We start from the raw sequence: 24773 nt of genomic DNA, 5'->3' as shown, positions 1-24773 counted from the left end.
CATTAAGAAATCAAAAGTAATGACCACACATGATTTATATAACTTTAAGGTACTCTAGTTTTGTGAGCCATTTAGCTTTTTCTCTCAGAGACCTCTGGTGCCACAATAAACTACAATTCCCAAGGTTCCCTAGGACTAACCCAGGGCTGTTAAAGTACAGTTGTCCCTCAATATTCGCTAGGGTTAGGGGAACAAGACCCCCGTGAATATGGAAAAACCGCAAATAACAAAAACACCATGTTTTTACCTGAGAGGACGCCTCTCTAGGAATCTCTAGGTCCTCCAGTGCAACTCTGCGGTCAATGTCCAACATACACTGACCATAGAATGGCACTGGAGTAGCTACAAATGGTCTTTCAGTGCAACTTTTACTTAAAGTTGACCATAGAGTTGCACTGGAGGACCTAGACAGCCCTAGAGAGAACATATTAATGAAATCCGTGAATAATCAAATCCGCAAATATCAAAGCTGCAAATATGGAGGGATGACTGTAGTCTCAAAATGGATTATTTCTGCAGTGCAGATACAGCATCGCTGGTCTAAAACACACTGCAGAAATAATCCAGTTTGAGGCCACTTTAGGGAATTCTGGGAACTGTAGTTTTATGAGACATTTACCTTTCTCTGTCAGAGACCTCTGGTACCACAACAAACTACAATTCCCAGTATTCCCTACCACTGAGCCATGGCCGGTCTCAAAAATGGCCTCAAGCAGTCTCAAAAATGGATTATTCCTGCAGTGTGTTTGGGACCTTAGTCTTTCGTCCAAATACACAGCAGCAATAATCCATCTTGAGGCCACTTTAACTGCCTCAATGCCAGAGAATTCTGGGAACTGTAGTTCTGTGAGACATTTAGCCTTTTCCCTCAGAGACCTCTGGTGCCACAACACACTACAACTCCCAGCGTCCCCTAGCAGTGAGCCAAAGCCTGAAAAGTGGATTATTATTATTCTTGCAGTGTGTGTTTGGGGCCTGAGTCTCCTCCTCTTCCTCCATGGAGGGAGGCCTTCTCTTATTCTGAGGGAAAGAGGGGCTGCTGGCCTTGTGTTTCTAATCCTAATGCGCAGGCGCAAGAGGAGGAGGCGAGAGAGAGAGAGAGAGAGAGAGAGAGAGAGAGAGGAGGCCGAAGCCGGCGGTGGAAGCAGCAGCAGCAGCACTAGCGGCGGCGGCTCATGGCTCCGCGGGCGGCGGGCGGCTGAGGAGAGCAGAGCGGCTCGGGAGGGAGGGAAGGAGGAGGCGGCGGCCGTCGGGGCCCGAGTTCCCCGTTGAGGCGGCGAGGCCCAGGCCCTTTCCTCCTCCTCCTCCTCCTCCTCCCTGCCTCCTGCTCCCCGTGGCGGTGTTATGGCCTCTTCCTGCCCGAGCACAAAAGGGTCCCTTGCTTGGAGGTCGGCGCTGCTCCTCGGGCTCCTGGTGGTGGTCGTCGTCTCCTGCTGCGGTAAGGAAGGAATGGGATCGTATAGCCATCATGGGATATGAATACCCCCCACCATCACCATCACCACCAAAAGCCCCTCAAACTGTCCGACTCTCAAAGGGGAGTTAAAGGAAGGAGGGATATAAATATGCACTAAAACCTAATGCTGATAGTAATATTAACAATTCTCCACTTATTATGTTTATATTCATGTGAGTGTTGTTAGCTTCCCCCTCTTTAATACCCCCAATTTCTCCATTTCTAATATGTGGGATGTCCTCCTTTTCCAGGACCTGTCCTCCATTTCCACCTCCTGCCCTGGAGGCATTCCAAAACGTCCCTCCATTTTGAGCAGGACTAAGAATTATATTAGTGTTTTTAGATTTAATTTTGGAGCGCTCTCCTTTTTTTCCTTGAACATCCTACATTTTGTGGCACCTTGTCCTCCTTTGCAATGAGGACATATGGCCACCCTTAAGGGCAAGGTGGCCACAAGTGTCCTAATCTCAAAGGAGGACAAAGCGTAGCAAAATGGAGGACATGACCAAGAAAAAGTAAAGAAAAGCACTAATAATATAAATGTAAATTCATGTTTTTTTAGTCCTGCTCAAAGTGGAGGACGTTTTGAAATTTCTCCTGAACCAGGACGATCAGAAGCCCTAACGGCAAATGAGGACAAAGCACCGCTAAATATAGGACATTCAAGAAAAATGGAGGGCATGGGCAATAAAAGCTAAAAAACAACACTCATGGAAATGTCAATTCACGCTTCTTAGTCATGCTCAGAATGGAGTGTTTTGACATTCCTTCTTGACAGAAGGCTGAAATGTAGGACGTGTCCGGGAAAGGGAGAATGTCTGGTCCCTCTGTCCTGGACACAAGGTTGAATTGTAGGACTTACCCTGGAAAAGGATGGTGTCTGGCCACCCTGTTTTGGTGAAGAGATAAAATGGCCTTCATCTTCCCCCTTACTTGCTTCTTAGGAGGAGAAACACATTTATTTTTCCATCCACCACCATCCCCCAGTTCTTGTTTATTTCCTTTCTGAAGGAGATGGGGAGGGAATCCTCAAAACAGTCTTCAAAAAAGACTGCTGGAGTGTCTCCTTTCCACATCCCTGTCAGGAATAAGCTGATGGTTTTGCATCTCTGCAAACAGCCACTTCCAAAAAGCCCAGCTTTTGTTTTAAACGGTAGCTTGGGACCTTGGCTTGGGCCAGCTGTCTGTCTCTTTGTTCTGTGTTTGTGTGTTGTGTCTGCCAATTCACGCTTTAGGATGTGATGTGTCTTGTCTGGTCCTGGGAGTTGTGGGAAATCATAGAAGTTGACAATGCAGTTTGCTTCCTTGTATCGACACCAAGCCTTCCCTTTTAAAACAGACAGGGCCTTGCTGCACTTGGGGGATGATGATTGTGATGATGATTATTATTATTTATTTTGTCTTTGATAACTGCCCTTGAATCAATCCCGACTCATGCTGACCCTGTGGATGAGACATCTCCAAGACTCCCTGTCCTCCACTGCTTTGCTTAGGTCCTGCAGCTTCATACCTGCAACATCCTTAATAGAGTTAAATCAGCTCTCCTCATCCACTGATTTTTTTTTATCCATGGATTTAAGCATCCACGGCTTAAAAATACTTTTTAAAATATACAAATTCCCATAGGCAAACCTTGATGTTGCCCTTTTATACAAGGAACACAATTTTACTATGCCACTGTATTTAATGGGAATTGAGCATCCACAGAGATTTTGGTACCCACGGGGTTCCTGGAACCAAACCCCAGCAGATATCAAGGGCCCACTGTAAATCCGTACAATGATTCCCAAACTCTGGTCCTCCAGGTGTTTTGGACTTCAGCTCCCAGAAGCCTCAGCCATCTTGTCCAGTGCTCTGGGTTTCTGGGAGCTGAAGTCTAAAGCACTTGGAAGGCCAGAGTTTGTGAATCACTGAATGTGGCCTTCCTCTCTTTCTACTTCCCTTCACTTTTGCCTGCATTATTGTTTTTTCCAATGATTCATGCCTTCTCATAATGTGTCTGAAGTACAACAGCCTCAGTTTCATCATCTTGGCTTCCAGGGAGGTTTCTGGCTTGATCTGTTCTAGGACCCACTTATTTGTCGTTTTGGCTGTCCACGATATTGTCAGCACTCTTCTCCAGTACCACATCTCAGATGCGTTTATTTTTTTCCTGTCTTGTTTCTTAACTCTCCAGCTCTCATATCCATACATGGTAACAGGAAATACAATGGCTTGTACAATTCTAGCTTTTGTGCTCAATTGTATATCTTTACTCTTTAGGATCTTTTCCAGTTCTTTCATGCTGCCTTCTCCATTTCTAGTCTTCTGTTTGTTGAGTGCAGTCCTTATTGTGATTAATGTTTGATGCAAGGTACAGGAACTCTTTTTCAATTTCCTCATTGTCAAGTTTGAATTTGTGTAGCTCCTCCTGCATTATTATTTTTGTTTTCTTTATGTTCATCAGTAACCCCACCTTTGCACTTTTCCCCTTGATTTTCCTTATTAGTTGTTCCACGTCTGTGATGTTTTCTGCTAGTATTATGGATTGTTGATATTCCTTCCTTTTATCTTCTTCCTCTCGCTGTGTCCAAGCCTGCTCTTCCTATGATATTTCTTGCAAGTTGAACAGATAGAGTGAAAGGATGCAGCCTTGCCTGACTCCTTTGCCAATTGGGAACCATTCTGCTTTTCCATGTTCTGTTGTGACAGTACCTCTTGCCCTGAGTATTGATTCCTCATCATGACTATCAGATGTGTTGGCATTCCCATGTCTTCGAGGGTGTTCCATAGTCTTTCATGAGCTATGCAGTCTAAGGCTTTGCTATAGTCTATTCTGATTGTCTCTTGGAATTCTTGATGCTCTCCATTAGCCATCATATGTTTGCAGTGTGGTCCCTAGCACCTCTTCCTTTGCTGAACCCCACTTGGACCTCTATGATTGGGGTCTATGTTGCAGAATTTGGGGCATAATTTTGCTCGCATGGGGAAATTGTCCTATAGTTGTTTCAGTCTTTCATGTCTCCTTTTTTGTGGATAGCCACCATTTTGTTTTCCACATTTGTTGACATATGCTGGTTAGCACTAGAGTTGATTTTGTCAGTGTAGATTGTAGCAGTTCATTTGGAACATCATATCCTCCTCCCCCCCCCCCCCTTTTTTTTTTTTTTACTAAAGTTGGAACCCAAAGTGGTTTACAATTGTAAAGAAATACAACTGAAAACATTCAAAAGTGAACATTAAAATAGTACATTTAACTAATAAACATTAAAATAGGATTCCCATTCCACGCCATAAAAAGCTTCCCTTCTACCCATACTTTTGAATAGGAAGCAGTGTAAGACAGATGCCACTTGTGTTGAAATGACAAGTTAAGCATAATATATGACTGGGGTCCAGTTTTCTTGGATTGTTCTCCTGTAAGAGCCTGCTTGATTTTGAGTTCACAGGGCAATCCTTTCTATCTGGCCCACCACACTCCAGGCATGTCTCAGGAACACAGGATGGGGCCTGCTCAGCGGTTGCTGCCAGCATGGCTACTTCCTTTTCTAGGCTACATCCACACTGCAGAAATAATGCAGTTTAATACCACTTTAACTGTAATTGCTCAATGCAATGGAATTCTGGGATTTGTAGTTTTGTGAGATATTTAGCCCTCTCTGTCAGAGAGACTAGTATTAAGAGTATGCACAAGAGGAGAAAATTCATGCAACTTACATTGCGTTGTATAAATTTGTCAAGATTCGGTGGTCCAACAGGTAAAACAAAAGCACTGTGATAACAAGGCTCAGATCCTCCTAATGAATTCATTTCCATCATCTGGAAACAAAATGTTTGTGGAAGTTTTTTCCAAATTGTGAACCTTTTCTAAGTTCTATGTTCATGTAGAGATAGCATTTAAGGAACTTTAGAAATCAATAATATGGATCTTAAAACATATTTGAATCTGATCATTCTAGTAAGCAGGTTGCACACAGATGGTAACTCACAATTTAATTCAAGCTTCTCATTTGCCAGTCATGCCCTTCCTGAACTAAAGTGCATACTAATTAATTGCTATAGCAGTTAATATGCTGGTGTGCTAATATGTGAAGACTATATTACCTAGAGGCATAATCTAAAATCTGTAGTCTTGCACTCCATATACCTTTTGCACCATATAATCATATCTGCTTACAGCCAAGCTGACAGATGTGAAATTAAGGGGTTTCTGTTTTCTTTGCCTGTATATGCAAGGAGACTAAACACAAGCACTTGCTTGAAGCCAAAAATCATGAACCACTACAGACTTAGCTGTGCTGGATTGAAGCCAAGTTCCCAAAAGTTTAAGAAGAAAGCCTGATCATTACTAGAAAAAGTGTGTTGGAATAAATTTTAATGCTATTGGATTTATAGTTATAAAACATCATAATTGGGTGGATAATATGTGACATATTATGGTGAGATTACTTTTTACTTTGTCCCCCCCTTTAAGTAGAAAATCAGTTCTAGCCCAACAAGATCATGAGCAAAAAGTTATGTGTGCAATCTTTAATGTGTATTAAAATCACATATGATTTTAAACAAGGCTGTACGTGCTCTTAATGTAAGGTGTACAATTTCTGGAAAATTTTGTAGGCCTGAAAAGCCACTTTGTCTTGTGTAGTTGAGGCTTTGTCTTGGTCAAAGGAAGTCTGACCAAGCATTTTGTTGGAAATTGAAATGTGTACAACATTATTTTCATATAAAACCTAAACTAATGTTACCATTTTAACAGCGTATAATGTATCATTTATAATTCTCCCTGTAAAATTGCACTGTGTGGCATACTTATGAATTTCAGAAAACTAATTATATACATTCATAAATTACAGAGTGTCAATGATAAACTCCTAAAAGGCACTCAGAAGTAAGACCTATTGTCTTCAGTGGAACTTGCTTTCCATGTGCACAGGACTGCAGCCTTCAAAATGTAAACACCTTAATTTTGTGCAAGCAAACCGGTAAATATACCTCCTAATAGAAAGAGCTGCAACTACTGGACCCTTTGCTACATGAGCACATGTATCATGGAGATATCATATATGCTTTAAGATACTCTCCCCTTGTAGGTATAGACCTGTGGTACTCAACATTAATTTATGCTAAACATGAAAGCTTTAAATACAAATGCAGTATAGGCTAGTGCTAAGCACATTTAGCCAAAATAAAGCAGGAAGACAGGAAACAATGCTAAATAATATTGAAAGTCCCATCCTACAGCCCTCACTGAAGTATAAATTCATATATTCCATCATTTAGTATCGGGGGATCTGGAATCAAAGTTTAAGGCAAGGCAAAATAAACAGGGCAACATTTGGTCTTCCGCATGTTTTGGACTTTGTCTCCCAAAAGTCCCAGCTAATATGCCAAATGCCCAGGAATTAAGGGAGGCAAAATCTCAGCTAAATGGTGGACCAAGGGTTGAGAATTACTGGCCTAGATTGAACCCATATGTGCTTCCTTTGGAGTAAAGTAGCTTAGTTTAACCTAAATTATTGGCATCTGAGAAGTAGGAAGCAAGAATGTAGAACAATTGAAACCACATAGTTTGTGGAAAATAAATGTTACTGACAAACACAAACAATTTCATACGATTCAATATTAAGGAGTCGTAGCATATTTAGGACAGGAATTATTCTCTAAAGTTGTAGTGTCTTGTTGAAATTTTTGTTGATAGATACTTTTTGAGTAGGGAGGAATTGTCTTTAAAAGCATTTCATTCCAAAAGATAAAGTGTTTCATTCAGAGGGTCCCCCCCCCCCATTATTTCCCTAAATTTCCAGCTTATCCATTGGAAAAGGGGAAAAGTCGTGAGATTAAATGGAAGGAATTTTCCCCACACAAGCATTTTCCCCATTTCCTCCCCACTAGCCATTATGTCTCTAAATAGAACCGTTTTTTAAAGCATCCCATTTTATACATCCCAGGAAGAGTTCCATGGACCCAATCTGGCCATATACATGAGAAAAGATGTCTTATATATCTGCTGGCTGTAATTTCCTTTGCGAGTCGCATCCCCAGCAATTCATGGCAGTAAAGGAACTCTTTTCTCAAGCCTGGTGGGAAAGTAGCAACTGTCTTTGGCGGGATACATACCGCCATATAGTACGTATTGTATACGTACTAGGGTTAGGAAGGGGCGGTGCTTCCGCACCCCCCTAACCCTAGTACGTATACAATACGTACAAGATGGCGGCGCCCCTTCCACACGGGCGCCGCCATCTTTATGTACTGGACGCATAGCGTCCAGACGTGTCACGGCGCCTATGACGTCGCGAGTCCGCGCCAGGCGCCTCGCGACGTCATAGAGGCGCCGCAAGAAGAAGCTCCGAAATGGAGCTTTTTTTTTGCTCCGCGCGGGAGCCGCGCGGTTTGACTGCTGCAGCTCCCGCACGGAGCAAACGGCGGCGGCGGGGAAGCGCCGCAAAGCGGCGGTTTGTATCCCGCCTAAGTATAGGTCATATGTATACTGCAGATTTAAAATGGTTTAACAGTTACTTTTTCTCAGTAAAACTTGGTAATTATAGTTTCCAGAGGAGACACAAAGCAGCACAGAAGATCTAACACTTCTTTTTAGCTTCGGCGGGATACAAACCGCCAAATAGTACGTCATCAATACGTACTAGGGTTAGGAAGGGGCAGTGCTTCCGCACCCCCCTAACCCTAATACGTATTGAATACGTACAAGATGGCGGCGCCCTGTTCATACGGGCGCAGCCATCTTGACGTATCGGACGCTGAGCGTCCGTACGCGTCGCGTCCTTTGTGACGTAGCGAGTGCGCCCCTGGCGCCTCGCTACGTCGCAAACGCGACTCCAAAAGAAGCTCCATTTTGGAGCTTCTTTTTTGCTCCGCGCGGGAGCCGCACGGTTTGGCTGCTGCAGCTCCCGCGCGGAGCAAACGGCGGCGGCGGGGGAGCGCCGCAAAGCGGCGGTTTGTATCCCACCTTCGATTACTTTTATTCCTTTTTTCTATGCATCCAAAGTTGAAGTGAATAACGTTGTATGAATCACTGTTACTGATGATACAACATGTCTTTGCAACTATGGGGTTATTCAGATGATGAAAATAATCCAGTTAGAATCTGGGTTGAATCTTTGTTGTTGACATGCATTTCGAATGCATCCGATTACGTTTGTGGGAGGGGGCTACCAAAAACCCACTTAGCCCAGGATAATCGACATCGGGAGGTTTTCCAAACTTTTCTAAAAGATTCGCTTTCTTGGCTGTGTGAATAAACTATGTGAATCAACCCAGGGTAAAACAGGATAAAACTCTACATGCCTTGAATGTACTTCAGATACATTCACATCATCAACTCCATCTTTATTTGAGTGCTGACGTGTGAGCAACGGAACTTGCAAAGATGCACATAGATGCGGTTCCATAGTATGAACAACAAACCTGGAATGCGTGTTAACCATATCATGTTGGTAGAATCCGGTATATTAAATCTTTGCTTTCAGGTTTGAGGCTGTGCTTCTTTTTTAAAGTTCTATTTTAAAGTCATATAGGCAGGCCCCATACGGACAGGCCAAAATAAAGCTGCTTCAGGTCACTTTGGAGGTATGCTGTTTAAATGATGCATGCGCACTAAGATTCCGGAAGCTGTGCCAAAGCTGCGCTCCAGTCCTTAGGATTGGATTGTGGCTTTGGCACAGCTTCCAGACTCTTAGTACGCTTGCATCATTTAAACAGCATACCTCCAAAGTGACCCGAAACAGCTTTATTTTGGACTATCTGTATGGGGCCATACTTGCCTGTTAAGAAAGGCAGATCTGTAGCTTTTATGCATTTGTTTAGTTTTGTTGAAGATCTATGTGCCACCTACACGCTTGGTATGGTTGTTAGACTGTTAAATATGTTGCTGTGGTTATGACCTACAAAGTTCATCTATTGTACCAGTTTTAGCAGAAGATGTGTAATTATTAAAATTCCACTCTCTTTTCACTGGAAGCCTTTTAAAAACATGTTATAAGGAAGAATTTTTTTTAAAAAAAGATCTCTTCTGCTGTTGGCTTCTCAGGTTTTGCACTGTTGCCCTCTTATAACATGACTCCACTTCTGAGTGCTTTCTATGGTAGTAAATATTAATTTCAATGGGATTTAATTTGAAACAGTGCTTTTGGGATTTCACCAATTATTATTCAAAGTTCTGCTCTTCAAAATTCTCTCCCTGAACCACCAGTTGCAGCAATTATAAAAATGCGGGTGTTACTTTTCATGATGGTTCTAACGAAATTCATTGTGTTGTTAAGATGTGTCAATAATTAACATACTTTTAAAGCGCCAGTAGCAAAGCACAACTGTCAACATTTTTGGTTGCCATCACTGTAAGTGACATGTCAATTGTGAAATAGGGAGTTGGGGGAAAAACTGTTCAGCTGCTTCTGCACCACAGCAACTTGACTGAGTGGCAGGTATAGCATCAAAAGTGTGCTACAATGGTTTATATTGTCTTGCCTTAAACTTTGATTCCAGATCCCCCAATAGTAAATGACGGCAAGCATGATTGCACACTTTAGTGAGGTCTGTAGGATGAGACTTTGGCGTGTTACAGACCGCCCAAAACGGGCAGTCTTGCGCCGCTGCCGGTTGCTCCGTGAGGGAGCCGCAGCAGCCAAACCGTGCGTCTCCCTCGCGGAGCAAAAAAAGCCTCAAAATGGTGCTTTTTCTTGCGCCCCGGATGGGAAGCTATGCATCCAATACGTAAAAATGGCGGCACCCGTGTGTATAGGGCGCCACCATTTTTACGCCCCCGTCACGTGCTAGGGGTGAGGCCGGTGTGGATGCTAAGTCCTTGGCCAACCCCTAGCACGTGACGGGGGCGCCGCAAAGGCCCGTTTGTAATGGGCCTTTAATATTGTTTAGCATTGTTTCCTGTTTTCCTGATTTATTTTGGCTAAATATGCTTTGTTAAGGAAAAAGCAACATGGGATATACAGTCAAAGAAATAAAACATGTATGTGAGAGTCAGGATGACTCAGCAAAAACAATTAGAAGCCACACAGGTGTAAATGGTAATGTGATTAGCAAGTCCTAAATGCCAAGGACAGAAATGCAAAGTGGATAATTGAACACACCTGAGAATTGTTAAGTGGACAAGGTGAAATGATGAAATCATTAATTATGGGATGAACCAAGAGAACCAATGAAAATGGATGTACACGCCCACTGGGTGGAAACTGACAAGAGTGGGTGGTGTTTTCCAAGGACTATAATAATGGCTATGAATCCCAATGTATTTTGTGGGTAGTAGTGGAGTATTGGAGTTGTGTTGGATAGTTTTGGAGCTGTATATAGTAGAATAAAGTAGATCTTTTATATAAGACTACTGAGTTGTCTGGTGTCTTGGGTGAAGATACAAGAGCCAGCTGGATCCTGAAGAAGTGTGAAGACTTCTGTGGAAGCAAGAGTGAGAAGGCTTGGAGAGTTTGTCAGGGTCTTCAGCCTATTCTCTGTAACTCTGCTGCTTTAGAGCAAAGCTTTAACCACTGGCCAAAACTGGTCAGCGCCGGTGCGTAACAAGGTGGTGAGTTCGAGCCAGAGGTGAAGAGCTACAACTCCCATCATCCCTGACATGCTTAACACTAGCCTATACTGCATTTGTATTTAAAGCTTTCAGGTTTGGCATAAATTAATGTTAGCACTTGCATGCTTAATATGAAGTGTAGATCATGATGATGGCAACATTCTCCTGTTTTCAGGTGGCAAGTTAACTTTGTCAGGTTACAGGCCTATAGTATGCATATTAGATGTGTTGTTGGAAGCCAGGTTGAGAGCATCTGAATAAAAATTAAGGGGGAAAGAAATGACAGAGATATAATTGTGGTGGTCTACTAGAGACCCCGAAGGCAGACTGAGGAGTTGAATGATGTCTTCCTGGAATAGTTGACCACACATTCAGAAAGGAGAGATGTAGTAGTAATGGGAGATTTCAACTACCCTGATATTTGTTGGAAGTCATACTTTGCCAAGGACATGTTAATTACACATGTACTTGTGGTTTTATCTGTATTGATATTATGACTAATTGTATAGATATATTGTGTATTTGATGGACCTGTGAAACGCTTTGATCACCATGGAAAAGCGGTATATAAATTAAAAAATATTATTATTATTATTAACATAAAGTGCAACAAATTCCTCACTTGTTTGATGGCTTAAGACAGAGGTTGGCAGGCGGTACGGCGGCGGCGGCGAGGAGGGCGGGCTGCAGACAGTGCGCTGCCGCCGCCGGCTTCCTGTAGCCCTGCGCGCACCTGCAGGGCCGCGCGCAGGGCTAAATAGGAGGAGTTTCTCCTGGGGCTGGCTGGCCAATGGCTGCTGGCAGGGGGCGGGCTGTTGGAGCTCCAGCCTGCCCCCATTGGCCAGCCAGCCTCCTGGGCTCCCTGGCCTTTCCTCCGCCAGACCTCTTTCCGGAGAGAGGTCTGGCGCAGGAAGGGCCCCTGAGGGAGCCCAGGGCCTGGCAGGGCGCCGTCCTGGGCTCTCTGGGGGCCTTTACTCCATCAGACCTCTCTCCCCGGAGGGAGGTCTGGCGCAGGAAGGGCCCCTGAGGGAGCCCAGGGCCTGGCAGGGCGCCGTCCTGGGCTCCATGGGGACCTTTCCTCCGCCAGACTTCTCTCTCCAGAGGGAGGTCTGGCACAGGAAGGGCCCCTGAGGGAGCCCAGCACCTGGTGGGCTGCCGTCCTGGGCTCCCTGGGGGCCTTTACTCCACCAGACCTCTCCCTCCGGAGGGAGGTCTGGCGGAGGAAGGGCCCCTGAGGGAGACCAGGGCCTGGCAGGGCGCCATCCTGGGCTCCCTGGGGGCCTTTCCTCCGCCAGACCTGTCTCTCCGGAGGGAGGTCTTGCGGAGGAAGGGCCCCTGAGGGAGACCAGGGCCTGGCAGGCCGCCCCCCCCCCCCGGGCTCCTTGGCGGCCTTTCCTCCGCCAGACCTCTCTCCGGAGGGAGGTCTGGCAGAGGAAGGGCCCCTGACAGAGCCCAGGGCCTGGCGAGCCACCGTCCTGGGCTCCCTGACGGCCTTTCCTCCGCCAGACCTCTCTCTTTCGACCGAAGGGAAGGGCCTGGGACGGGTGCCCAAGCCCTTCCCTTTGGCCTCCTTCCCTTTGGCCGAAAGGGCCCCTTGGAGCCCCTTCGGCCGAAGGGAAGAGCCGAAGGGAAGGGCCTAGGACAGGTGCCCAAGCCTTTCCCTTTGGCCTCCCTCCCCTTTGGCCGAAAGGGCCCCTTGGAGCCCATTCAGTCGAAGGAAGGGACCGAGGAGGAGAGGGCGGGCACACGCCTCCTCCTCCCCGCGGGGCTTCGGCAGACCTGAGGTGTCCTTCAGCGGACACCTCAGTCCTGGCGAAGCCCCGAGGAAAGGAGCAGGGGCCACCAGCCTCCTCCTCCCTGCGGGGCTTTGGCATACCTGAGGTGTCCTTCAGAGGACACCTCAGTCCTGGCAAAGCCCAGAGGAAAGGAGCAGGGGCCGCGCCTGTTGCTCCTGCCCCTCACAGGCCCTTACTGGTCTCCAGCTGTCTCTGAGAGGCAGCTGGGGGCCAAGGAAGGGCAGGAAGAGCAGGCATGCACCTGTCACCCCCCTCTCCCAAACCCCCCCCCCCCACTTCTAGCTGTCTCTCAGATGGGAAAGGGAGCAGGGAAAGCCCCACCCCCTGGAGGGCGGAAGCTCCGCCCCTGGCATGTGGCTCTGCCCCCAGAGGGTGGAAGCTCCACCCCCCGGCTTCGACCCCCCAGTTGTCTGAGGGACAGCAACCCAGCCCCCAGCTCAAAAAGGTTGCCTACCCCGGCTTAAGATATAAAATTTGAAAGGCAGTTCCATGGCAAAAGAAGCAAGCAGAGGGAATGGTTCATATGAGATTATTTTGGTGAAGGTAGAGGTATGGAAAGCAATAGAAAAGGAGAAATAGGACTAATTCATTGTGTATGTATGTGTCATTAAGTCACCAGTCAACTTATGGCAACCCAATAATTTCAGTCATGTTATTGTGTGTGTGCGCGCACGCGCACACACACACACACACACACACACACACACACCTTCAAGTCACATGTTGATTTATGGTGACACTGAATTTCATAGGGGTTTCTTAGCAAAGAATACTCAGGTGGTTTTGCAAGTTCTTTCCTCTGAAATATAACTTACAGTATCTGGTATTCAGGACTGAAGTTGCTTAGTTTCCGAAATCAGCCATGATCTGGTGACTTTAAAGTGTTTTTCATACTAGCCTCTTAAAGACACACCACACGGACAGAAGGGTCTATATCCCTGTGCTACATCTAGGTTCAATAGCAAATCCAGACATAACGAGGATATAGGTGGTATCTCTTCATGAGACTAGTGATAGAATTAGCTCTTTGATATCTATTATTCTGCCTTTATGGTTGAATCCTCTCTTCAGACTTGAGAGCCATAGCCACCCACTCACCTTCAAAGGAGCTGTGCTTTTTCCTTGCTAGAGAGGAAAAGTTGTGATTAGTGTTGAGGAACTGAACAAAAATAGACTTTGGCTAGGAGCAGAGAAATACTTTTTAATTTTATATAGCTTGCTTAGCTGTTCAATAAAAAATTTCTGATTTGTTGGTTGTACTTTGATACACTCTTCTAAAAGCAGTGTGGCCAGGCTAAAAGATGGATGTCAGTAGACAGATTCTGGTTTTACCTTCCAAGCCAAAGGAAAGTTTCTTTAAAACAGGGTGCTTAATTTGTAAATCCTCAGAGACATTTGAAACTAGGTAATTGTGAACCTTGGCATCACCAATCCCCCCCCCTTTTTTTTTGAAGGCAGGTTCTTGTACCATTTCTTTCCCCCTTCCATCTACAAGCATATGCAGTTGGTGGAATAATGTGGGGTTTAAAGCTCATGCATTATTTTATTATTGTCCTAATTATGAAGAGAGGTTTGTGGAGGTTTTTTGAGGATCTGTAGGCAGCAATAGCTTCCAATTTGATATGAACATGAAACAGGATGCAGGCTGTCAGAGTGCTTCTCAGTAGGTGGCATCCTTGTGCTGGCTGTGAGACCTGAATGCCTGCATAGGCAGAGATCTACATGGCAGAAATAATCCTGGTTGTCGCCACTTTAACTACTATGGCTCAGTGCTATGAGATTCTGAGAACTGTAGTTCAGCATCAGAGCTCTCTGACAGAGAAGGCTAAATGTCTCACAAAACTACATTTCCTAGAATTCCATAGCACTGAGCCATGGCAGTTAAAGTGGCTTCAGCCTATATTATTTCTACATTGTGGATGCAGGCAAGAATCCAATGCGAGCAAAAGTTATGTGACAGGGAAAATTAAAAGCCCTAATTTGAAAAACTAAAAGTTGAATTCTGTGTGGTAGACAGAAAGCTTATTTGAAAGAGCTTATGAGAAGAGTGTTGTGAAGAGTAAGTGTTAACAGGCATGCTCTTTACCGAACAAAATGAAATGGGATAAAGGTAGGAACAAAATACAAGTTTTTAAGACACAGTCTCAAATTGCACAATATTATATTATCAAAGAGAACTCATCTTTGGCTTCAGCAGGATAGAACACTGCCTGGAATGTGCTATCTATTACAGTATCTTGACTATATCAAAGGAAGAGCAGGATGAAAACACTGTAGGGGACTGTAGATTTTATAGGAAGTGTTCTTTATTTTGTATCAATCTAACATATATCTAGATGCATTTTACATCTTTGAATGACTGGGCACACACATATCAGCCAGTAGATGTCTGATTTCACTAGGAAGTTTGTTTTTATATTTATTTCTTTTATTTCTATGGCAATTACTTCAATTGTTGGACACCAAAATATACTGAATGCGACAAATGAATAGATGTGATCAACACACTGAGAAAAAATATTTTGAGAGGGTTATAGAGATGTGAAGTCCAGAGGGGGAAATGAAAAATGAAGGGGGAGGAAGTTATTTTCCCAAGCTCTTTTTCCTGGAAAAAATGAAAATTGGAGAGAAGATACAAAAATGGAATAATTTCTTTTAGCATGATGATTAAATTGTTCAAAACAAGGTGTCCATATATTTATTCCTCCAAAGTTATTTCTGAAAGCTGTGTAATATAAAGATGTTTATTTAAGGCAATGTACACTATGGTCATTACAATTTTTGTCTTGGTATCGTTTTCGCAGTTCTTTTCATGCCAAAGAATGCTTTATGTCTCCTTGGCATGATGGAGGATAAAGAAAGCAGAATAATTTTATCTGTCTCACTAATGTTGATTCCTCCCCTCTGTTTTTATTGGGTTTTGCCTGTTCTTAATATAGTGGCAAAACCAGAGGTTCCTTACAGTTCAGCACCTTATAGTTCTATTTGTAATAAAACATTAAAATGGGCACAGTAATTTTTTGTCAAACAAAATTAAATATTTATATTTTATTGTGTATATAATTAATTTTATGTTCCTGGGGAAAAAACAAAGTACCTTTCAGTTTGTAAAGGATGTTAATGTAATATCATATCCAATTTTTCTGAATATTTGTACCCTGCCCCCAAAAGTAGGTAAAACATCTCTACATGACTTCAAAATTTCTGGAAATTTTACAGCTTTGGATTAGTATAGTGAATTTAGTATCCATAGATTTTTTCCTAGTTTTATTACACATGAAGGTATATTCAAAGATAGCAAATTTTAACTAGCATTAACTTAAGATAATTTTAAAATAGGTTTGATGGTTTGTTGAAAACTCTTGACATGTTGTCATAGAAGTATCTACTCTGGCAGTATGCAATATAAGTAGCTGCAAAGTTTTCCAAAGAAATAGGTGTTGTGATAGCTCAGACATTAGCCAGAGTAGTTTTTACATGGAATTGATTATAAACATAGCCAAATAGTGAGTGAAAATAAATCTGCCTCCTGTGAAGCAGTGAAGGCAGCAGAGAAGCCTTGAAACTATTGTGTGCTCAATTAACCCTCTAGCAGAGTTTTTCCAAGTACTGTAGTATGAAGCTTACTGCTATCTGGCCTCCCAAACAGCTTGTTAGGCCCTGTACAGACCTGCACTTTGTGCCGGCCTGTGAGCGGAGTCAGCATGCAGCGTCCTGGTGCTGGATGCCCTGACTCCGCCCCAGGGCATCATGGCGCAACTCTGGCACTGCATCTAGATGATGCAGAGCTGAAGGGGCACCATACAGCGGAATGGACAGCGGAAAAGGAAGAGTCTTTAGGAAGAGTTTTTTTTATAGACCCCACAACTAAGAAAAGAAAATGCTACAAAGAAAATACACAGGTCCAAAACACACTGCAGAAATAATCCAGTTTGAGACTGCTTTAACTGTCATGGTCCAGTGCTAGGGAATTCTGGGAACTGTAGTTTTGTGAGACATTTAGCTTTCTCTGTCAGATAGCTCTTGTGCCAAAAGAAACTATAAATCCCAGGATTCCCTAGCATTGAGCCAGGGCAGTTAATGCAGTCACAAACTGGATTATTTCTGGAGTGAGTTTTGGATGTGAGAGAGATAAAGAGACTGGAAAAAAGGAAGAGAAAAAACGAGATAGATTTTTATCCAGAGGGGGTTTAAAGGGAAAGCTGAACTGATCGCATTCAAGAATTTGGTTGCAGTTCCCAATTGGTCTTGAGTTCCTTTTGACCACTGCCACTGAACTAAAAAAATAGCAACATGTGTTGCAGTCCCCAAGAAGGCATGAAAAACAGGAGCTCAGAGGTCATGCTATGACTTGAATCAGATTTTGAATTCTGTAGATACTTTATCATCAAGTGAAATTTTCTCTCTGGATACCATCATCTGGAAACATGGAGCTGTGGAAAAGGAAAGAATTATGAAGAATGAAACTGGAGGCTAAGATAATGATTCAGGAACAAAATGGATTCTTAAGGTGGAAATGTCAAGGTGATAAAAAACAAAAAATACAAAGCACGTACTGGTACATATGTACAGAGTTAACGTATTTTAACTCTTCTGCAATAACCAGGAGGATTTTCAAGTTAACAAAACAGCATCTTATCATAAAATATCTGCCTCTCAAAAGAAAAGAAAACCTGTGGGGGAAATGTGAACTGTGTTCTGTACACCCAGTTTATAGTTCTTAAAGACTGATGTGGGTATTTTGCAATCTGGCTGGACTAAAGCATTTTTTATATAAGCACTTGTTTGAATTATATTGTTTTATTTTGGAAAAACTTAGTCACAAGCAGAATAGCAAGCATTCACAAAACACTCCATTCCCAGAGCTCTGAGTTTTTCCTGTTGATTTAAATGAGAGGGAGGATAAAATTGGCGATGGGAGGAAGTGAGACTTTAAATGGTTGCTACTGATGCTTCTTCTGAATCAGATAATAATTTAGTTGTCTGGGCTGGGTTGCTGGAAGAAGACAAAAGATCTGTGTAGTGAACAACTAATACAACAGATATCTGTGAAGCAGACATACCAGGACTTATCTTGGTGATCTAAACCAGTGGTGGGAACTTTTTTCTGTGGATGAAGGTAGTCTGACAGCTGCCTGGGAACAATAGATGAAGCTAGAGATTAAAAATGGGTGAAGTAAATCTTTCTCCACGCCCTTTATTTTTTCTTCTTTTCTGTCCCGCTAATTGTTGGGAGACTTCTGTATCTGGAAGTCTGAATTGATCACTTTCAGAAGGTTTTGAAAGTTGGCCAAAGGGTACAGGTTGCCCATCCTCATCTAAAAATCTTGGACTCTGCTGCTTGGTCACCAACTTGAGTTCCTTGGCAGAGTTTATTATGAAGTAGGCTAGAAAAGTTTGTGTTTTTTTAATTATGGTCATTGTCCATTGGGGAATAAAAATCTTGTTCCGCAAAAGCAGATTTTTCAAAAGCTGATGATATAATACGACAAACGTAGCTCCAGATTTGGCCATTGTTCTGACTCTTGATTTTATTATTGATAACTAACTGGGAAACACATGGCATATAGTTGCATTTTCCTTTACAACTATTAATCATCACCTGTGCCATTTCCTTTCTCCAGAGATCATCCAGGGCAGTATCCATATGCCCATTCAACATGTAGTTCTGACAGCCTTTCCTCTTTCCTTTTAGGAAAATAATAGTCCTGGTTTTAGATTTCCATTTGCTAAGAAATGGTTTGCCAAAGGTTTGAGAGGTCCATATGGGGTGGACAACTTCATTGGGTCCGGGAGACAGTTATCTACTCTAGAATTGTCCAAGGACTCACAAACTGCCCAAAGAATTAAATAATAATTATATTAGCTGGTTTTGAAAAAGTGACATGATTTCCATTGGTTTCTTTCTGCAATCTTTTAAGCAGTTGGTAACTGCCCAGCAAAACCCCACCATAAGTCAGAAACAACTTGAAGGCACACAACAACAAACAGGCATACTGTGCCAGACATATCTGGATAGATGTCTATGAAATCAGCCAAGAAACTAGAAAGGGGAAATGTTTTTTTTAAAAAAAAACATTAAAACACTTATTAGTATCTCAAGTTGGACAAGAGATTCATTTTATGAAGCTAGTCATACAAACTCAGGTGATCGTAACTAGTATTTTGATTCGTGATATTACTTTGAAGTAGCTGTTTGGATAAAAGATTGCCTGGAGGAAGCTGCGTAGTCTTCTCTTCATAGCACAGCACAGACTAAAATGTCACTTGATGACAAAAGAGACTGATTGCAATCCAGTTGGTGAATCATCTCAAATTTTATTTTGAGGAAAGAACACATGCATTTTTATTTTTCTTGAAATGAATATGAAACTCAGGGAAGATTACCAAACTTTTCCTGTTGTTTCTAATTTCAATAACTTCTCTGTAAGAGGTTTGGAGCGGGGGGAAAAGGTGCTAGTTCTTAGTTGAGATTTGAGTGATTCTATCCACTTTATTATTTTAGGACTATAAAATGTATTCTGTATAATTTGATTTGGCATAAATTTAGCATGTTTTCTATAACAAAATTGCAGCTTTTAAAGACAATAATTACAAACAGAATTTACTTTTAACCATATTTTTTGTTACAAATACTATTTTTGCCATCACCCTACTTTTTAAGTTAAAATTTCATTAAGGCTGCATCTGCACTGCAGAAATAATCCAGTTTGACACCACTTTAACTGGCATGACTGTGAATCCTGAGAACTGTAGTTTTGTGAGACATTTAGCCTTATCTGTCAGACAGCTCAGGTGCCACAACAGCCTACAGTTCCCAGAATTCCACAGCATTGAGCCATGGTAGTTAAAGTTGTGTCAAATGGGGTTATTTCTGCAGTACAGATACAGCCGGGTTTTCATAAAATTAACAATAATAGTGAAAAAGCATGCAGAGTGGAACTAATACAGCAAGAAAGAGAGTAATAAAGGTGCAAGTACACAGAAGAGGTAATAAGATCCTGAAGATAGGATTATGCTGCAACAGCCACAACAATACTATTGAAGGATAAAACATTTGATCCAAACAGTTCCTGAGGGTTTTATTTCACAGTTCTTTATAAACTGATAGGCAAAGTTCATAAATTTAACTATGTTTTAACTTACACTATATGCTGTTTTGGGTCCCATATTGGTGGAAAGGCAGGATATGAATTAAAAATAATTTTAAAATTATATCATAATCCAAATACATGAATTTGTTTGGGTTTTTTATTGTTAATGATCAATTCAAACTAAGTAATACATGAGTTTTATTTATAATATACTCTTAATTTTTCTTTACAAATAGCACACTAAAGATTATTGCGTGGAAAGTGTGGTAGGCCTTTATAATAGAGAGCTGTGTTTACTTTGACAGCACAACATAAACATATACACTATCTCATCCAGAATATTTGCACTTGTATGTTTGTACATGAGAAGCCTTTCTTAGGCATTAACAATGTACTGGTAATATGAAAGAGAAACAGATTCTGATTTACTGTATATACTCAGGTGTAAGTTGTCCTCAAGTTTAAGTCAAGGGCAGGTTTTGGGACCAAGATTATGGATTTTGATATATCCCAGGGAAAGTTGCCATAAGTAAAAAATGACTTGGAGGTACACAACAACAGCAACAAAGGATGTAAAGGATGAAGCAAAGAAAAACAATGCTAAAGAACGTACAAAATTTTGGCAGACATAACTGTGCACACCTTAATGGTTGGATGGATGAGGAGGGAACTATGGCAAATAGTGGGTGTGCAATGTGTGCAGGAGGCAGCTAGATGGATGAAAAGGCAAAGAAAAGAAAATGGTGACTGCATTAGCAGTGATTATAAATAATAATAATAATAATAATAATAATAATAATAAAATTTTAATTTATATACTGCTTTTCTAAAAATCAAAGCGGTTAACAACATGTGCAAATACAATCTAAAACCATCAAAATACAAAACATCATATAAAACATCAGAACACCAACTACAGCAATAAAACCACATCTCGTGCCAGCTCAACAGTGCTGACGAGGGGGGGGAGTCAGGGGTATGCCTGCTCGAAGAGGTGTGTTTTTAACCCCTTCTTAAATTGGTTCAGTGAGGTGGCCGAGCGGAGCTCATCAGGAAGCAAGTTCCAGAGATTGGGGGAAGATAGAGAAGGCCCTCCTGGTGGTAGTAACTAATCTGACCTCCGGAACTCTTAATAATTGCTTCCCAGTTGATCTGAGTGTGCGGGGCGGATTGTACGGAGAGAGGCGGTCCTCCAAGTACCCTGGGTCCAAGCCATTTAGGGCTTTATAGGTAATAACCAACACCTTGTATTGCGCCCGGAAGCAAATAGGCAGCCAGTGAAGGTCTTTAAGGACCGGTGTTATGTGGCTGGTCCTTGGTGTATTAGTGACCAGTCTTGCTGCCATATTCTGCACCAATTGCAGCTTCCGGGTATGGTACAAGGGTTGCCCCATGTAGAGCGCATTGCAGAAATCTAATCGAGAGGTTACCAGAGCATGTACTACCGTTTCAAGGTGCCCCCGGCCCAGGTAGGGTCGCAGCTGGTGTATCGGCCTAAGCTGATAACAGGTGCTCCTGACCGTCACATCCACCTGAGATGTAAGGTGGAGCGACGAATCAAGGAGCACCCCCAGACTGTGTACTGAGTCCTTCACGGGAAGCGTGATCCCGTTCAGAACAGGTGGAACCACCGCCATCCCCGGGCCAGGGGAACCTATCACGAGTACTTCTGTTTTCTCTGGATTCAGGCTGAGTCTGTTTTGCCTCATCCAGCCCATTACCGACTCCAGACAGGCAACGAGAGGAGAGATGCCATCCTTGGTCACTGAATCAGTCGGAGACATAGAGAAGACTATTTGGGTGTCATCAGCGTACTGATAACCCCGTGCCCCATGCCTCCGGATGGTCTCTCCCAGCGGTTTCATGTAAATGTTAAAAAGCATGGGGGACAGAATGGCTCCTTGAGGGACCCCAGATGTAAGGGCCCTCTTGTCGGAGCACACATCCCCCAGCTGCACCATCTGGAACCTCCCAGAGAGATAGGATCGGAACCACTGGAGCGCAGTGCCTCCGATTCCCAGCTCCACTAGGCGCTCCAGAAGGATACCATGGTCAATGGTATCGAAAGCCGCTGAGATGTCCAAGAGCACTAACAGGGACACGCTAACCCTGTCCATGCCCAGACGGAGATCATCGATCAGGGAGACCATAGCAGTCTCAACCCCGTAACCCGCCCGAAAGCCGGTTTGAAATGGGTCTAGATAATCCGTTTCATCCAAGATCGATTGAAGCTGGGTTGCAACTGCCCTCTCAATCACCTTCCCCAAAAATGGCAATAGCAATACTGGCCGATAATTGTTATGCATCAGGGGGTCAAGGGAGGGCTTTTTTAGCAAGGGTTTTACAATGGCCAATTTCAAGCTAGATGGAAATTGCCCATCCCTCAATGATGTATTAATTATACAGTGTAACATGGAAGTTACTACCGTTCCCCCCTGAGCCACTAGCCATGAGGGACAGGGATCGAGGGAGCAAGTTGTCTTCCTAACACTTCTAAGGATCTTGTCCACATCATCGGTATCTACAGACTCAAAGTGATCCAGTATAATCGAGTCCACGGAAGCTCTGGATACCTCTACTCTGGTTTCTGCACTAATACTGGCGTCAAGACCTTCCCTTATCCGAGAGGTTTTATCTGCGAATAACTTGTTAAATTGGTCACTGGATGAGACACTGTATTCTGCTTTGGTCAGTCCCCACCTTGAATATTGTGTCCAGTTCTGGGCACCACAATTTAAAAAGGACATTGAGAAACTGGAGCGTTTCCAAAGGAGGGTGACTAAAATGGTGAAAGGTCTGGAAACCATGCCCTATGAGGAACGACTTGGGGAGCTGGAGATGTTTAGCCTGGAGAAAAGAAGGTTAAGAGGTGATATGATAGCCCTGTTTAAATATTTGAAGGGATGTCATATTGAAGAGGGAGCAAGCTTGTTTTCTGCTGCTCCAGAGAACAGGACCTAGAACAATAGATGCAAGCTACAGGGAAAGAGATTCCACCTCAACATTAGGAGAAACTTCCTGATAGTAAGGGCTGTTCGACAGTGGAACGCACTCCCTCAGAGTGTAGTGGAGTCTCCTTCCTTGGAGGTCTTTAAGCAGAGGCTGGATGGCCATCTGTTGGAGATGCTTTGATTGAGATTTCCTTCATGGCAGGGGGTTGGACTGGATGGCCCTTGTGGTCTCTTCCAACTCTATGATTGTATGATTCTAATTAAGGGTAGAGGATTCTTAATCTAATTTTTTATAGAAAATCTCAGAGCATATGCAGAATGATTTTTTGCACATCTAAACCACTGGACCATTTCTGCCTCCCACTGCATCTTTTCTGCCTCCTACTCCCAATCAAGAAGTGTAACCTGCAAAAATAAGTGATAGAACACAGACTTTGCATGCAAGAGGCCAGATGGAGCAAGATCTGGTGAGTAGGGTGGATGATCTGTGCACTGAAACTCCAAATTTTTCAAAACATCCATCATCTTGCCGGTCCGTGAGCAGGTACATTGTCCTGCAAAAAGATAACACCTTTCCACAGCTCCCCTCACCATTTTTTCTTTGAATGCCTTCTTTAACTAGCATAGCAAGTTATAGAGTAATATTCTGCATTAACTGTTTGGTCCTTCTGACAATAATCAGTCATAATTCCTTATCTCAACAATACTGCCCATGGCTTTTCCAACTGACCTTCGAGTCTTGAATTTCTCCAGCAATAAAGAACCGAGATGATGATGATGATGATTATTATTATTATTATTATTAACCTTTATTTATAAAACGCTGTAAATTTACACAGCGCTGTACATACAATCTTTTAATTGGACGGTTCCCTGCCCTCAGGCTTATAATCTAAAAAGACACGACACAAAAGGAGAAGGGAAAGGTGGTGGGGAAGGGGCCTCTCTAGTAGGATAATACATATAAAATACATAGCAATACAGGAAATGATTCAATAAAACAGACAACAAAAGAACAACAAAAAGCAAGTGACAATTATGCAATGCCTGGGAACGCTTCTCTGAACAGGCTACCATTGAAAGGACTGTTGTTTGGTCTCTGGATTATAGTCATGTAACCATGTTTCATCAAAAGTGATGAGTAATTCTGAAAAATGCTACAAAATCAGCTTGGAGGTATCCATTTAATTTTGTTTCTGGTCAGCACTCTAACATTTTGGCAGCTCCTTGGCTGGCAGCTTTTGTATAGCCAACTGCTCATGAATTATTAGTTACAATCCTGTAAATTGGCAGCCTACATTACAAAAGAACACTCTTCCAACTATAGTAACAAAATTACACTCTTATTTTGGGAAATGGGTTCTGCTATGAATTTTTCAGCACCTCACCATACTTTTTCCTGTTTAATGTTAAATTTTCATACTGACACAGTATATGAAAATGAAAAGTCTACTGAGTTGTCTAACCTTATTGAAGTAATTTGTAGCAAACTGAATGTCAGTGTAGAAATTGTTTCTTTTTCCTGGAATCCTTTAAACCTGGCAATGTCCCATCCTACAAACTGCAGGTTAGCAACATTTTATAATTCTGATTAGAATAAATCCTAATATTCTGTGCTGTCTAATTTTAGCAGGCTCTCTTCCATAAAATTCATAATGGCTGTCTCTAGAAATAGTGTACTAATAAATTTGCCTGAAATTAATTCAGCTGCATTCTGGATTACACTCATGCTATTTTTATTTTTTTATATTTTTAATTAAAGCCCTTGGTATCTATTTCATTTTGTGAAACTGAACAGATGGTGATGTTTTAAAACGAGTAATGATTTTCTGGATCTATTTCCTGATCTGTGATACTTGTCTCCTGTGCATATATATCTCTCTCTGTCTGTGTTTTAGTGATTCCTAGTGCTTTTATTCTCCTATGAATTGTTCTTTATATTAT

At 42.6% G+C, this 24773-nt stretch overlaps 1 protein-coding gene across 2 annotated transcripts in view; it reads left to right on the top strand.

Annotated features, from left to right (window-relative positions):
* Nucleotides 1-1142: 1142 nt before the first annotated feature.
* The window catches only part of LRP12 (LDL receptor related protein 12), a 44175-nt gene continuing 20544 nt past the window's right edge, over nucleotides 1143-24773 (top strand). For both annotated transcript variants that reach the window (XM_089517819.1, XM_089517818.1), the window contains exon 1: nucleotides 1143-1438. In XM_089517819.1, coding sequence (XP_089373945.1) covers nucleotides 1345-1438 — 94 coding nt within the window. In that variant the 5' untranslated portion in view covers nucleotides 1143-1344. The remainder of the gene's footprint in view (nucleotides 1439-24773) is intronic.

The sequence above is a fragment of the Sceloporus occidentalis genome, unplaced genomic scaffold (genome assembly GCF_023333645.1).
Source record: "Sceloporus occidentalis isolate IW3139 unplaced genomic scaffold, rSceOcc1.0.p SCAF_3, whole genome shotgun sequence".
Taxonomy (NCBI): Eukaryota; Metazoa; Chordata; class Lepidosauria; order Squamata; family Phrynosomatidae; genus Sceloporus; species Sceloporus occidentalis.
Note: the sequence above shows the minus strand (reverse complement) of the source record. Positions and strands in the feature narration are given on the sequence as shown.